The sequence below is a fragment of the Chanodichthys erythropterus genome, chromosome 7, assembly GCF_024489055.1.
Source record: "Chanodichthys erythropterus isolate Z2021 chromosome 7, ASM2448905v1, whole genome shotgun sequence".
NCBI lineage: Eukaryota > Metazoa > Chordata > Actinopteri > Cypriniformes > Xenocyprididae > Chanodichthys > Chanodichthys erythropterus.
This window is the reverse complement of record NC_090227.1, coordinates 8,800,873-8,816,086: the sequence shown is the minus strand read 5'-3', so window position 1 is coordinate 8,816,086 and position 15,214 is coordinate 8,800,873. Positions and strand designations below refer to the sequence as shown.

The 15,214-nt window shown below is 37.1% G+C and overlaps 1 protein-coding gene across 1 annotated transcript in view; it reads left to right on the top strand.

Annotated features, from left to right (window-relative positions):
- LOC137022585 (transmembrane protein 255B) overlaps positions 1–2,379 on the top strand; it is a 36,836-nt gene extending 34,457 nt beyond the window's left edge. The window contains exon 9 of the mRNA XM_067388989.1: positions 1,618–2,379. Coding sequence (XP_067245090.1) covers positions 1,618–1,773 — 156 coding nt within the window. The 3' untranslated portion in view covers positions 1,774–2,379. The remainder of the gene's footprint in view (positions 1–1,617) is intronic.
- Positions 2,380–15,214: the final 12,835 nt, after the last annotated feature.

Here is a 15,214-nt window from a genome sequence, read left to right as displayed (position 1 = left end):
TCCTCTAGCAACACCATAACATTTTGGATGCTGTTAGATCCAAAATGATTGATTTGTTCTCACGAGGCCAGAATCTACATTTTGTAAATATGGGCTTTGGAAATGGTCAACTGACTTTATTGTGCTTTGGCTACAGTAGGTAGTTCCAGTGAGAACAACAACCATGCATGTCATTTCTACAGGGTGCATCTTACTCTGTGAAATAAACAGTCACTCTTTTCATAGCTTTTGCTGGCTCTGAGACACTCGCTTGGTATTTCTCCTGCTCTTTGTCTAGCAAAAAAATCCCTCATCACTAAACGAAAGCTTAAAATGAAGGCCTGATTATTTCAGGGGCCTTGTCACAAGTCCATTGTTTTTGAATTTCTGTGTCACTTTTGCTATATTTTCACACTTGAAACAATGATTTGGTAATCCTCTTGTACCACTGTTCTCTTTTGTGCTAAGAAATAATTCTCCTGACAGTTCTCTCAAGTGCTTCCATTGTTGTCTGCATTAAGTCTGAGAATGATTCAGTGGGCTATATAACACTGTTAATTGTCAAGAAATTACTTCTCTTTAAATGTTTTGGATCAACATACTTACCTGTTGATCAAACATTGCCTTAAACTTACGCCAGAATTGTTTTATTTTGTTTAGTTTAGTAACTTTTAGGAGGGTGTACTCATTTTTGCTACACAACATTTTATCACCTTGATAAGAAAATCTTATTTTCCTGAATAATTTTGACATGTTTCTTTGGTAATTGATTAAGCAGACTTTCTGGAACATTATATCTCTAAAGAACCCTAACATGTCTTCTGAAAGTCAGCAATTACTCAATTACTTAGAAGTTTCAGAGGGGTTGTACTCATTTATGCTGTGCACTGTAGTTGATTTCTTGAACCATGCATCATACTATGGTAGTGAAGCAGCGAGTTACGTTGTTGTATAGGAAACAAGTTTCAACTCTATTAACACAACTCAACCTGGCCTCGCCCCTTTATTTTGCATATGCCTTGGGTGGGAATTATTTAAATGAGGATGTTCCTGGAAGAGAACTTGAGACTACAATGGAGGCATTTCAGGGAGTTCAGAAACAACCAACTTTGGAGTGACTTTGTGCTTTGTAACTTTGGAGACCTTTTTCACCTTTGGAGACCAACTGTTAGCAACATTACACATTAAAGAAATTTGAAAATGTAAAAATGCATAATACGACCTGTTTAACATTGAAATCTTTCCACTGCAGAAAAGGTTCTTTATAGTGAAAAAGTTCTTTAGATGATTAAATTCTTCTTCAAACTAAGGGAAAAAAATGGTTCTTTTAAGAACTGTTTACATTAGGAACCTATTGGAAACTTTATTTTTAAATGTGAATGAGCAGCTCACACAGACAACATCTCATTTTGGCCTGAAATCCAACACAATTCCAGAATCTACAATCTAAACAAGACTGCAGACTAATTGTCCATATAATTCGCTGGGGGGAAAAAAATGCTGATACAAATTGTTCTCTGCACATTTCGCTTCATCAAATGTTTTGGAGCTGTAAATTTAAATTTAAAATGTATAAATTTGAAAGCTAAAAAGATTAATTTCACCTTCAAGTAATTATTTTCTCCATGTTTCTTCCAGAGAGCATCACTTTATGTTTCTCCAGCAGCACCTGCAGGATCTAGTGTATCTTCAGGAGGATCATCAGATGGACAATCCCATGTACAACCCAACCCTCCTCCCTTCGCCCCCCTCTACAACCTGCTACCCTACAAGACCTCCAGCTTCTCAGCTTAGAACATCTGGATCCAAACCAAAAGACATTTAGACTGCACTCCCCTTAAACACAACATGACATCAAAGTGGATTGTTTGCTTTCTGAATAAATGTCCCTGGTCTTATTGTGCAAGATTCATCACTGCATGTTATTCTAATGAAAAACAGGTTGTTTTCATCAAAATGTCTTTTTACTTTCTTCACCTCTGTAACAATTATTTTTTTCTGCTGCAAGCCTGTGCAGATGGGGGAAATAATATTAACTAATTGTATTTTTCTACTTTTCATGATCAAACCCTGAAGGATAAATGAAGTCCCACTATTGCATTTCAGTTATCAATTTTAGATATTTACTAAAAAAAATGCATTGCTAATTACGTTTCATGTTGTCTTTAAGATGATATTAAGATGCAGAATTAGAGTCTCATTCTGACTATGACTGCAGAATACACAGTAAATACAATTTTGATATATCATAACAGGGCTAATTTAAAATCAATTACTCTAAGAACTAATTACAATCAGTTGTAGACTGTGACTCAGTTTGAACTAACTTCGCCACTGACTAACTTTAATTAGCTCATCAGTCGTTTTTATTCTGCCATACTTTAAAATCACAGTCATTAACTTCATCTGCTTGAGAACTTGAGGGATAGAAACCTTCAAAATTTCAATCTGGATGTATATGATGTGTGAATGTTTATTTTGATAAAGTTGAATTGTTGTTTTTATGTAATATTTTTTTATACTTAAAAGTGGTACTTTAATTTTAATTTTATATTATATATATATATATATATATATATATATATATATATATATATATATATATATATATATATATATATATATATATATATATATATATATATATATATATACTGTGTTCAAGTCAGGGCATTTTCCCCATGTTTAAGAAGCAGTTAATATTTTATACCAAAGGTTATGTACTTGGCAGTAAAATAAAAAACTTTACATGATTCAAAACTACTGTATTATATCCACACTGAAACTCCACAGTTAATTTACCTCAATGCCAGGTTATAGATATCTAACCAAGTAAGACTGAAATTACTCAAAATAACTGCATTATGAATATCTTAGATTGTGAGAGCACACTAAAAACAGGACACATAAATCTGTCAGCAGGTCAAAGTTCTGTTCATTGAACTCCATAAATAGACCTTGTTAGCTGATGTCATATATTTTAAAGCATCACCTGAGATGTCCTCCTTTGAAAGTTGAAATATATTTATGTTATGCTGATGCTTTATGGTTTATTTCTGAAGAAAGAACAAAAATGCTCTAAATAGGTATACATTATCCATACTTTGTGTTGCAAGAAAATACAGGACCATTTACATTTACTCAACACAGGAATTTTAATTAGCCTATACAAATAATTTTTGACTCATTCTAAATTAATGAATCAAAAGTGACACAGCTTTGCAGGAGCAGTATGAAAGGAATAGTTTGTCCAGAGTAAAATTCTGCCATTTACGTACAGTATCTCTCCAAACCTTAGACATGTTTGCCAATTTTCAACCAGCTTTGATTTGTAAGTTGGTAGTATAAGTAAATGATGTGTACTCTTACTCCATGTTACCTGCACCCAGATCTCCCGGTTTATTAGTCAGCCATATTCCACCAGATGACGTGTTTTGACAGCTCCAGGCTTTTGTTCAATCTATAGATCAAACTTCTGCATTTTTCTAGCACCTCCCACTGACAGTCAGATCGAGCCCAGAGCATAGTGGATGTTGAAATTTCCATACCCTTTTAAGGAAAAAAGGCAATGACATAACCCCTTTCTCTGTTTTCTCTCAGCGCATTAGGAGAGAGACAGCGTGCGGTCGGCTTGACTGTTGGTTTCTCTCTGACCATTACCCTGCAACTCTGGTAAACCTTCCATTCCTTCCTGACCTGCATACTGAGGTCGAGAAGGCATGGAAGAACCCTTATTCTGCACGAATTCATCGACATTAGCGGGCTAATTTTGCTGGTTTCGAGGGATTGGGGGATTAATGGTACATGTCGATGCCACCGATTGACGAGACGTTTGCTAACTATCTTGTGTCTGGGCGGACATCGACATTGTAAGCTCCGACATTGAAAGCTCAGACGCTGCCATCTAAGCCCCTTAAAGGGTTAGTTCACCCAAAAATTTAAATTCTGTTATTTATTACTCACCCTCATGTCGTTCCACACCCGTAAGACCTTCGTTCATCTTCAGAACACAAATTAAGATATTTTTTTATAAAATCCGAAGGCTCAGAGATGCCTGCATTGCCAGCAAGACAATTAACACTTTCAATTCCCAGAAAGCTACTAAAGACTAGGGTGACCAGATTTCTCATGGTGGAATACGGGATGGGTGAGCAAGGGGTGGGCAATATGACCATGATATAAGAAATGTACAAACAATTCGACAAATATGATAGACATACAAATTAAATAAACTTGTTTTTCAGACACAGTAGGTTTATTTACCATGTATACATTTATTTAATATCTTTTGTTGTTTGATTAACATTAATGACAGACAAATATTTAATTAGGCTACAGTCCCTTTAAGACCGAATTCATGGATGTAACATACTAACACATACCTGATTTTCACCCACCTGTTTATGTCCACTTAAGCCATAAGTTATAACCGACTGTATTTACATGAGAAAATGTCCACACGATGGACATTTTGAAAAACTATGTGTTCATTTGACCATTCAGACGCAAGGAGAACTGATTCATGAACATGATTTTTTCTTAATAAGTCAGGACACTAAAAAAGGAGCTTAAATACGGCAAAAATGGGACGTCTGGTCACCCTTCTAAAGATGTATTTAAAACAGTTCATGTGACTACGGTGGTTCAACCTTAATGTTATGAAGCAACGAGAATACTTTTTGTGCATCAAAAAAAACAAAAAATGATTTTATTCAACAATATATAGTGATGGGCGATTTCAAAACACTGCTTCATGAAGCTTCGAAGCTTAACAAATCATTTGTTTCGAATCAGTGGTTTGGAATGTCAACACACTATGAACCACTGATTCAAAACAAATGATTCATTAAGCTTTGAAACTTCATGAAGCAGTGTGTTGAAATCGCCCATCACTATATATTGTTGAATAAAGTTGTTATTTGTTTTATTGGCACACAAAACTATTCTAGTCACTTCATAACATTAAGGTTGAACCACTGTAGTCACATAAACTGTTTTAAATATGTCTTTAGTAGCTTTCTGGGCATTTGAAAGTGTTATCTTGCTTGCAATGCAGGCATCTCTGAGCCATTGGATTTTATGAAAAATATCTTAATTTGTGTTCCAAAGATGAACGAAGGTCTTATGGGTGTATAACGACATGAGGGAGAGTAATTAATGGCAGAATTTTCAATTTTGGGTGAACTAACCAGGCTTGTGATGCTCCGCACACGATGGCTATGTTGCAGGTGTACCAGGTGGACCTGCTGAGAGATTTAGATAAGGGGCAGGGTCTCTCCCCTGAAGCGGTCGAAGAGCTGCACCACACCACAGATCTTGCTCTCCAGGCCACCAAACAGACCGCTGCCATGATCGGTCGATTGACATCGGAGAGAAAGAGAGAAGGAGGATCTGAGGGAGGTTATCCAGCACAAACGCAGTCGTCCAGCCAAGGCCTGCCCCCTTTCTGCATTTGGGGTATAATGCAGGTTGGCACAGAGGCAGAATAGGTAGCGACTAGGGTCGCAGGCCATTGCATAGGCCTCCCTGGTGCAGTTGTCTCCTGGGCGGTGTTAGGCCACTTAAACTTTATGAATAGAATGCTCTTTTGCTGTGGCCCCACACTTCAGAAGCTAGCTAACAGTTAGGCCCCTAGCTAGGGTCTCCCTTAAGCCCGCTGAACGGACGTTCAAGAGTTAGGTTGAATGTTGGTGGCTTTTTAAAGAAAGGCTCCCATTCCCCTAGGGCTGAGTGCAGATATAATTTATGTCATGGTAGAGTCCCTCTGGTGGGCCTCCATTCTGTAGCATTCTCAGGGTCATGCTGATAGTACTCTCTTGTTAAAACAAGGTGTTATTTGAGTGCTTTGCTTATAGCTCTGTGTTTATCTGCCCAACACAATCGTGGCTTAGGTCAACCGGAATGTTCAACCTTCACTTCAATCTGATTATTTAGTATGCTCCCTTATAGCCCGAGCATTACCACGAGCTGACGCCCATGTTCGTCTGGATTGGTTGGCCCAGGTGGGGCCTCCTCCAGGGCATGGTGGCATAAGACTGTACTCCCCTTGCTTAAAGGGTAAAAAGTGATTTTACTGAGTACACTGCTTGTCAGCAATGTGATAGGTCCCTGGCTTTGGCGCTGTATAAATAGTCTATTTCTGCTACTAGACTTGCTATAAGGTAGCTGGCCTTAGCAGGCCTCCCTTGAGAGCGAGTCCCCACCACGTTGGGTTCCTAGCAGCTAGCAGATGTGCTCTCAGGAACCTGGCCTATACAGGCCTTCCTATGAGCAGCCCACAGTAAATGGGTTTCTGGTAGCTTGCAGTGACTTACCAACAGATAGCAAGGCCTAAGATTCGGGTAGCTGGCCTTAGCAGGCCTCCCTGAGAGCAAGTCTTCAGGACTTTGGGTATGTAGCAGTGAGCTGAGACTTTCTATTGGGTAGCTGGCCTTAATAGGCCACCCTGTGTGCAAGTCCCCAACATTTGGGTCTCTGGCAGCTAACGATGATTTGCTATCGGATAAGCAGGCCTTGGCAGGCCTTTCTGTGAGCAAGGACCCAGTAGTGTGGGTGTTTTTTAGCAGTGAGACTTGCCATAGGGAGAATGAGTCCACCTCTTGTTGGGCGCTTGGCAGCCAGTAAGATTCACTGTCGGGTAGTTAAATTTACTTGGTAGCCAAATGACTTGCAGAGAGGTGGCCATAGCAGGCCTCTCTGAAGGCAAGCCCCAAAAGTGTAGATGCTGTTTTTAGCCACATAGGACTTGCTACCAGGTAGCTGGCCTTAGTAGGCCACCCAGGAGGCTAGTCCCCAGCAGTTTGAGGTTTTGGCAGATGGACATAAACTTGCTTCAGATAATTGGCCTTAGCAGGCCTTTCTGAGGGTAAGTCCCCAGCAGTGTGGGTACTTGGCAGCTAGCAAATGCTAGCTTTCAGTTTTTTGGCCTTGGCAGGCCTCTCTGAAGGCGAGCCCCCAATGCTTTGGGCACTGAGCGGCCAGCTGAACTCGCTGTCAGGTAGTTGTCCTTAACAGGACTCCCTGAGAGCCAGTCCCCATCAATAGGTACCTGGTGCCTGGCAATGTCTCGCTATCAGATAGTTGGCCTTAGCTGACCTCTCTGTGGTCGACTATGCTCCCCTGAGAAGTGACTGGCCGAGTTTCCTTTGGGCCCCTGGGCCACATTCCCTTGAAGGGACTCCTTCTGTTGAAGCTGTTGGTTCCAGGCCCTTGAGCGGCCTTGGCAGGCCTTCATGTGTTATAGAGGCCTCTTTGAGGCTTATAGCTTGGGCTATGACCATAAGGAGTGCTGTCACTGGCAGCCCAGTTGTGACCTGTAGGGCGAGTGGTTCTGGCATTTCAGTAGAAACTGCTTGATTCTGACAGTTGTCACTGCCATTCTTTGGCATGCAGTCCCTTCAGTGGGTATGTCATTCCCCATAGTGCTTGTCTCCATCCACCGTAAAGCTCATGATGCCTTCACACCATTTCGTAATTACTGTAATTACTAAATGGCAACATGTGTCTTTCTACTCAGAGCTATTCAAGTCCTCAGACTTGGAATGCAGTTCTATGGCAACACTATCAAGGCCAAAAAGAATTTGCTGCAGTCAGGTTGTACAAGTCAGAGCTTTTAGAAAATTCTCAATTTACAAGTTGTAATTACGAGTTCTACAAGGACATAACTGCTTTTTACGAGTCAGAATCTCGTAATACAGTAATTACAACATGGCATGAACACACCTTCAGATCCTGTGCACACCTGCTAGAAGAAGTGTTATGTCAGATTTGATTGTAAAATGGCATTGGCTGTTGTGTATCTCATGACCAACTGCATCATGCTAATGTTTGGGTGTAACTTTTGAATGAGATATGACAAAATGTTGCATTCGTTCACGGAGCTGGATCCATTTCAGAAATTAATAGTGTGTCCATTTGTCTTTGGAAGTAGGAAATTCCTAGTTCCCAGTAGTAACTTTTAACTGGAATGCCCCTTCAAGTCGGAGTTGTGGCTTGGAAACTTGGGGGAACTGCAATAACCCTGACTTAAGAATCAAATATAGCTGCTCAGCGTATCAACCATAGTGAAACAGTATATTGTTTATTAGCACTTCTGTTTGTCTGTGTCTCAGTGGTGCAAACAGTGCTATTCAACCTATACATTTTGTGGACATGATACTTCGGCATAATCCTTGCAAAATACTTCCTTGTATTCCAGAAGGGAAAGCACAACAAAGGAGTTGGTGAAACAAAATGTTCAGCTGAAATGGTACATTTAGTGCATAATAAATATTGAAAGTACTGTAACATTAAATACCAAACAACAGCAACAAACGCAAACCCCAATATCTTGTTAACTCTGAAACTTTAAACTCCAAAACTGGGACTCCTGCTGTTGTGTTTGCTGCTGTCAACAGCAGATTAATTGATCTTGATTCAGGAAACGAGTAACAGAGTAATGAGTAAACGAGAAACGACTATTCCTGGATGGAAACATGAAACATGAGTTTAATGAACTACAGTAACACATCTTGGCAGTACATGTTTGAAATGTGTGATGACATACCAGCCAAATCCAATAAATATACTGAAATCACCAGGCTCGCTTTGTCTGCAGCATGTGTTTTATCGCTGTGATTAGGTCAGTAGGAAGTGTGTGTGTGTGTTCTCTGTCATTTGGACGATGTTTATTGTGGATATATGAGAAGTTTTTACCTCTGATTGGGTAAGCATCTCTCTAAACACTGTTCCTCTGAGCTGCACACTGTCATCTTCACTCTTTTACAGCTTTCACTGGCTGCTCGGTTTAGAATGGGCTCCTGAGCAGCAGAGATATAATGTAGCAGCTTACTGGGAATGGAGAGAACAGGCCTTGACAAAAAAAGAAGTCTAGATCAAAGATCACTCAGGAAAACATGAGAGAGAGAATGAGAGAGAAACTGAGTGAGAGGGTGAGGATCATGCCAGGGCAAACATGACCCTCATAGCCAGACGTTGGGACGTTTGGCTTGGGAATGAGAATACATTCTCAACACTCTGGATGATGGGTGAAAAGATTCAAACAAATAAATCTGAAGGAAATATTATTTTTACAACCCTAGATATAGTAATTAATAATCAGAAACTCACACCCCAGTGACATAATAAAACCATTTTCCTTAATAACACTGGCCTGTATTTTCAAATAAACCTCAATGGAAATACATCATTTATTTCTTGTCTAGACATCAAAAATTGGCACAGGATAATGGTGAGGTATCATTAGTATATTATTAGAATAAATAGCTTATTTAGGGGTAACATCCCATTTGTGATCAGATATTTGCAGAATTTGTAATTGTCATTTTTTTATTTATATAAATGGTGTAATTGATGCAAAATATGAATCTAATTGTCTATAAATGTATTTATTTATTTATACAAATAAAAATGGTCAGAATTCCAGTCATAGAGATCCATCTGAACACTTTATAATTCTACAGTATTATCTTTTCTATTTGAAGGATGTCATAATAGCAATATTATGAATTCAGATTGAAAGACTGGCCAAATGGTTGCAATGATATGAATGATATTTTGAAGATGCTTGGAATGTTTGTCTAATTGATCGAACAATTAAATAATAACTCCATAAATTGCAGTAATGATTAAATTAAATAATAAAAACACCAACAAAAACATGTCACCTTTTGCTCCAGTTCTGAGGGGTGTATGTTACCACAAGGTTTTAACTTTTCTAGAATTAAGAAAAATAATTGTTATTGTACAAATCTAAATGTTTACTGTCCACAAATCCCCTATTACAATTGGGCAAAACATTTAATATTCAACATAAAATAAATTCATTTTAAATCACTATAATCCAGTGACAAAAACGTTAATGTTTTAAAATTGAAAAATTGTTCAGATTAAATAAATCTCTCAAATAAGGTGGTCTCAATCTTTTGAAGCTGAATACTGAAATGTATAAGATAAAAAGATTATTTCACCTTTAAGAAATATACTGTCTCTATATTCTAGTGGGCTTTACTCTATGTTATGTGCAATGTACTGCTGTTGGCATTCGACGGTTTGCGCATTAAATGTTGTGAGACTGGCATTGAAAGGTTAGGAGATGTAAAAACATGAACTAATCTTAATGAGCTGTGAGACTCTGGATAAACATGGTGTGGTTTTAAGATGAAAAGGCATCATTTATGACTTGAACCATTAAACTATACTGTTTTGGGAAAAACTTGAAAAAGCAAGTTTGGTGGTTTAACTTTGGCAGACAATTGTGAATCTCAATATAGAGACTCCAGACTTATACTGCTCCCTAAAAGTATTTCATTTTACACATATAGGGCCAAAATAGGGCCAAAAAATTATTGTCCAACTGGAGGTTGTAATAAATTCAACTATATGAGCTATTTAATTTGTCATTTATGTAATGTGAGGATTATTTTTTATGCAAAAATGTTAAAACATTGTACACTGACATGTCTGAAACAAATATTAAAGAGGACCTATTATGCCCCTTTTCACAAGATGAAATATAAAGTCTCTGGTGTCCCCAGAATGTGTCTGTGAAGTTTCAGCTCAAAATACCCCACAGATCATTTATTATAGCTTGTCAAATTTGCTCCTATTTGGGTGTGAGCAAAAACACGCCATTTATGTGTGTGTCTCTTTAAATGCAAATGAGTTGCTGCTCCTGGTCCCCTTTCCAGAAGAGGGCGGAGCTTTAACAGTTTGCGCTTCGGTTGCTCAACAATAAAGCTGGAGAATCTCACGCAGCCAAAATGAAGATTGTCAGTAACGGTGTTCAGCCTTACATTGTTCAAACCGGAGTCAGACACTCAGGAAGAAGTTACAACTTTTAGAATGAAACTGGATGTTTCTGAATGGTTGGTGGATAAATTTATGTAGTTGCTGTGGAGTTGATTCAACTCATCGACTAGCATGTGCCGTCAACAAGTTAAACAATGGGAGCGTAATCTGAGTGGCTCGTTTTTTCACATGCTTGCAGAGAAAGGCTTCCCTATACAAAGTTACTGGATTGTCCTTTTTCTCTTTTTCTGGGTTGGTAGATGCACTGGGGACCAGATTATAGCACTTAAACAAGGAAAAAGTCAGATTTTCATGATACGTCCCCTTGAAAACCATGATTTGTTTTATTTACTTTAAAAAAAGGAGCTATATAGAGAAACCCTTGTTATTAGTGACAAAAATGGCAGTGATTAGAAAGCATCTAGTGATGTTGATATGTTTGCACAAGCTCTGCAATTCATCGGCATCATGTCGACAGATGAGGAAATTACACTGTTATGATGGTTTGATTATAAAGTATATATTTATGGAGTTAATATTGTGCCATATTTAAACAAATCCAGCATTTTGCAAACAAACACGATCTGCTTTGCAAGGGAAAACTTGACTCGCAAACAAACAGAAAGTGATGTGCAAATACAAAGGTCAGTTTGAGCGAAAACACAGATGAGTAACAAATATATGTATTGTGTTTTATAAATATAAATAAATGAGTCTGCATCATATTTCACAAATAAATACAAACCATCCTACAAATGGCATGTAATCTTTGAACAAATACCAAATCTAGTGCACACAAACGCACACCTGTCTGTTACGATTGTAAGACACTTGCCTTTTTATGACATCTCTTGCCTTGATTTTCTCACAAATGCAGTTGAGCAACTTCCTCTTCCAGAACAGCAGATGGCGCTTTGCTATGGGTCAATTTACACTAGTCTCTCAAGAGAATCCCCGAAACATGTGTTTATAATAATAATAATAATAATAATAATAATTATGAAAACTTCTTGTAAATTTTTTTTTATTTCTCAGGCTAGCCTATATGTAATTAAAAGTTTATTATTATTATTATTATTATTATTATCATCATTATAAACGCATGTTTCGGGGCTTCTCTAAGGAGACTAGCGTAAATCAAATTTGTGAGAAAATCTGCCTGCACACATTTGTGAGAAAATCAAGCCGAGAGATCTCATAAAAAGGCAAGAGTCTTACAATCGTAACAGACAGGTGTGCGTTTGTATACACTAGATTTGGTATTTGTTCAAAGATTACATGCCATTTGTAGGATGGTTTGTATTTATTTGTGAAATATGATATTTATATTTGTGAAACACAATACATATATTTGTTACTCATCTGCGTTTTCGCTCAAACTGACCTTTGTATTTGCACATCAATTAATGATTGTTTGCGAGTCAAGTTTTCCTTTGCTAAGCAGATCGTGTTTGTTTGCAAAATGCTGGATTTGTTTGTTTAAATTTGACACATTATTAACTCAATATGTATTAGCTAGATCTGGCTATGTGAGACTATAGTTTGAATAAATTCCATTTCTTTGCACGACACATTGACAGTACAGAATAGCTCTTTCGGTATTATCCTGAACATTGTATAAGCATTTGTTTCATGTGTCATTCAACAGAAGAGAAGCTTTTAAGAGTGTGTGTAAATGTCACATCCTTTTGATTTTCCTTAAAGGTGCTAAAGAGGATCTTTTCGTCGACTGAGAAACCAAAGACTGTTACCAAGTTTTTGAAATGAGTGCATGCGTAAGAATTTCAAGGGAACGCCTCCCAAAACTCGTGCACGAGTATTGGAACACGAGTGTTTACCACCGGCATCCGCTGTGTCGTGTTCGTGGATTCATTATGTCGGACTCACCGCAGGTAACTCATAATCTGCAGTTGTTACTCCTGTCTCCGAACAAAAACATTGCATGCGGCGCCTGTGGAGTGTGGAAAGTTACTGGAGCGCGCGGCCGCACTCGTCTCTCACAAGGAACGTCACAGCAGTGATTGACAAGTCAGAGGGCCAATCGTTTACGCGATGATCGCGTAAACGATTGGCTGATGTTTTTAAGGCCCTACCTCGTGCACAGATGATGTATATTAATATTATTCCTTTCAGTGCACCTAATAAATAGTCTTTTATCAGTTAGTGAAGACAGTTTCAAGTAATATTGCAAAAATGTATAAAACAAAACATCCTCTTTAGCACCTTTAGTTCACTCAAAAATGAAAATTCTGTCATTTATTACTCGCCCTCATGCCGTTCCACACCTGTAAGACCTTCGTTAATCTTATTTGGGTGAACTAACCCTTTAAGTCCTTTGCATAAAAACTGTCTACATGCTTTCACAGACAACCTAGGAAGTCAGGGAAGGTTTTTTTTAAGTTCGTTACAAGCTGTTCACACATTGGCAATAAAATAATAATAATAATAATAATAAAAAAAAAATTAATACATAAATTCTTACATATATCCCATTTAAAATTGAATATTTTATCAAAGAAAAAAAATGTTTTAAAAAGATTTATTATTATCATTGTTTTTATTTATCATTATTATATAATGCATCTTTCTCTCTTAATTTTGCTCTAATGTATGTTTATTGTATTTATATGTTTCTGCGAAGCGCTTTGAGATGTAACTTTTAAAGGCGCTATATAAAATAAAGTTATTATTATTATTATTATTACAGATTATGCCAAATTATGATGTTGTGTGAATTTACTTGTGGGATTCGGTCAAGATTCCTGCACTGGGACAGACCAAAATCAACAATTAAAGTGAGGTACAGACATGATGTGCTTAAAACTAGCTACTTTCATTCAGTTGATTTTGTGATTGATAAAAACTTAATGTGATTATAGAATTTGTTCATTTAAAACCACAGCATTGATTTACTGAAGTGATGCTCTTACTAATAAAGTGGAACCATATGGTTTTAAAATCAATGAGATTTTCTATTTATCCTCGACAGTGTTTGAATACGACTGATATCACTTGTATTATTCTTGACAGCAAATGTTTGAGATGAAAACGTTTGTACGTGAATGTACAAACAATACTCTGCCGTATGTTTTCATTTGCACTGGAATGCTTCCCAGCCTCTGATAATCCACAGTTAATCACAGTTCATGCGAGGAGAAGCAGGGGAACTCGGCACAGAGTTTCCATAGATTGAATGCTGCGGGAAAAGGTCGAACAAGAAATCGAAAGAAATCTGGAGTTTGGAAGGGAGCTTGTGTACATGTCCAGTTCTGTCCTGTGAAATCCACACGCAACCACCATGTGCATTGTAAAGACAATTGCCACAGTTAATATTTTACATTTTGTTTCTCAACCTTTCTGTGAGAAACTGAAGACAGTTTTGTGATAATGATCTTGGTCATTGCAGTTTATTAAAACGTGCCAAGTTACACATGTGCTTCCTTTTAAACGCAAATCAACTGATTTTACAAGCCGTTCTTTCTATGATTAACCAGCCAGCAGTGATATTATTAGTAAGAAGGTTTAATAGTTTTCTTCTGTCTTTTAATTTCATCACACAGGAACTCCTATCACTATCTGTTTTGGTTTGTTTTCTGCATTTTGGTAAATCACACATTTTGGGGAGGACAAATCATTTGTGTATGTGTTATTATTAATCATCTTCAACACTTTGAAAGATACTTTAACATTTTGAGCATCTATCGGTTTGATCATTTATTATCCCATGCGATATTTATACATTTTTAAGTTTCAGAGTGTCCAAATATGTTTTATATGGGTTTAGATTTCTTACGATCAACAAGTACAGTACAGTCCAAAAGTTTGGAACCACTAAGATTTTTAATGTTTTTAAAAGAAGTTTCGTCTGCTCACCAAGGCTACATTTATTTAATTAAAAATACAGTAAAAACAAAAATATTGTGAAATATTATTACAATTTAAAATAACTGTTTTCTATTTGAATATATTTGACAAAGTAATTTATTCCTGTGATGGCAAAGCTGAATTTTCAGCATCATTACTCCAGTCTTCAGTGTCACATGATCCTTCAAAAATCATTCTAATAAGCTGATCTGCTGCTCAAGAAACATTTAATGTGTACAATTGTACAAAATATTTGTGTACAATATTTTTTTTCAGGATTATTTGATGAATAGAAAGTTCAAAAGAACAGTGTTTATCTGAAATCTAATCTTTTGTAACATTATAAATGTCTTTACTGCCATCCTTGCTGAATAAAAGTATTCATTTCTTTAATTTCTTTAAAAAAAATAAAAATAAAAATTCTCACTGACCCCAAACTTTTGAACGGTAGTGTATAATGCTACAGAAGCTTTGTATTTCAGATAAATGCGGTTCTTTTGAACTTTCTATTCATCAAGGAATCCTGAAAAAAAAAGTACACAACTGTTTTCAACATTGAAAATAACCATAAATGTTTCTTGAG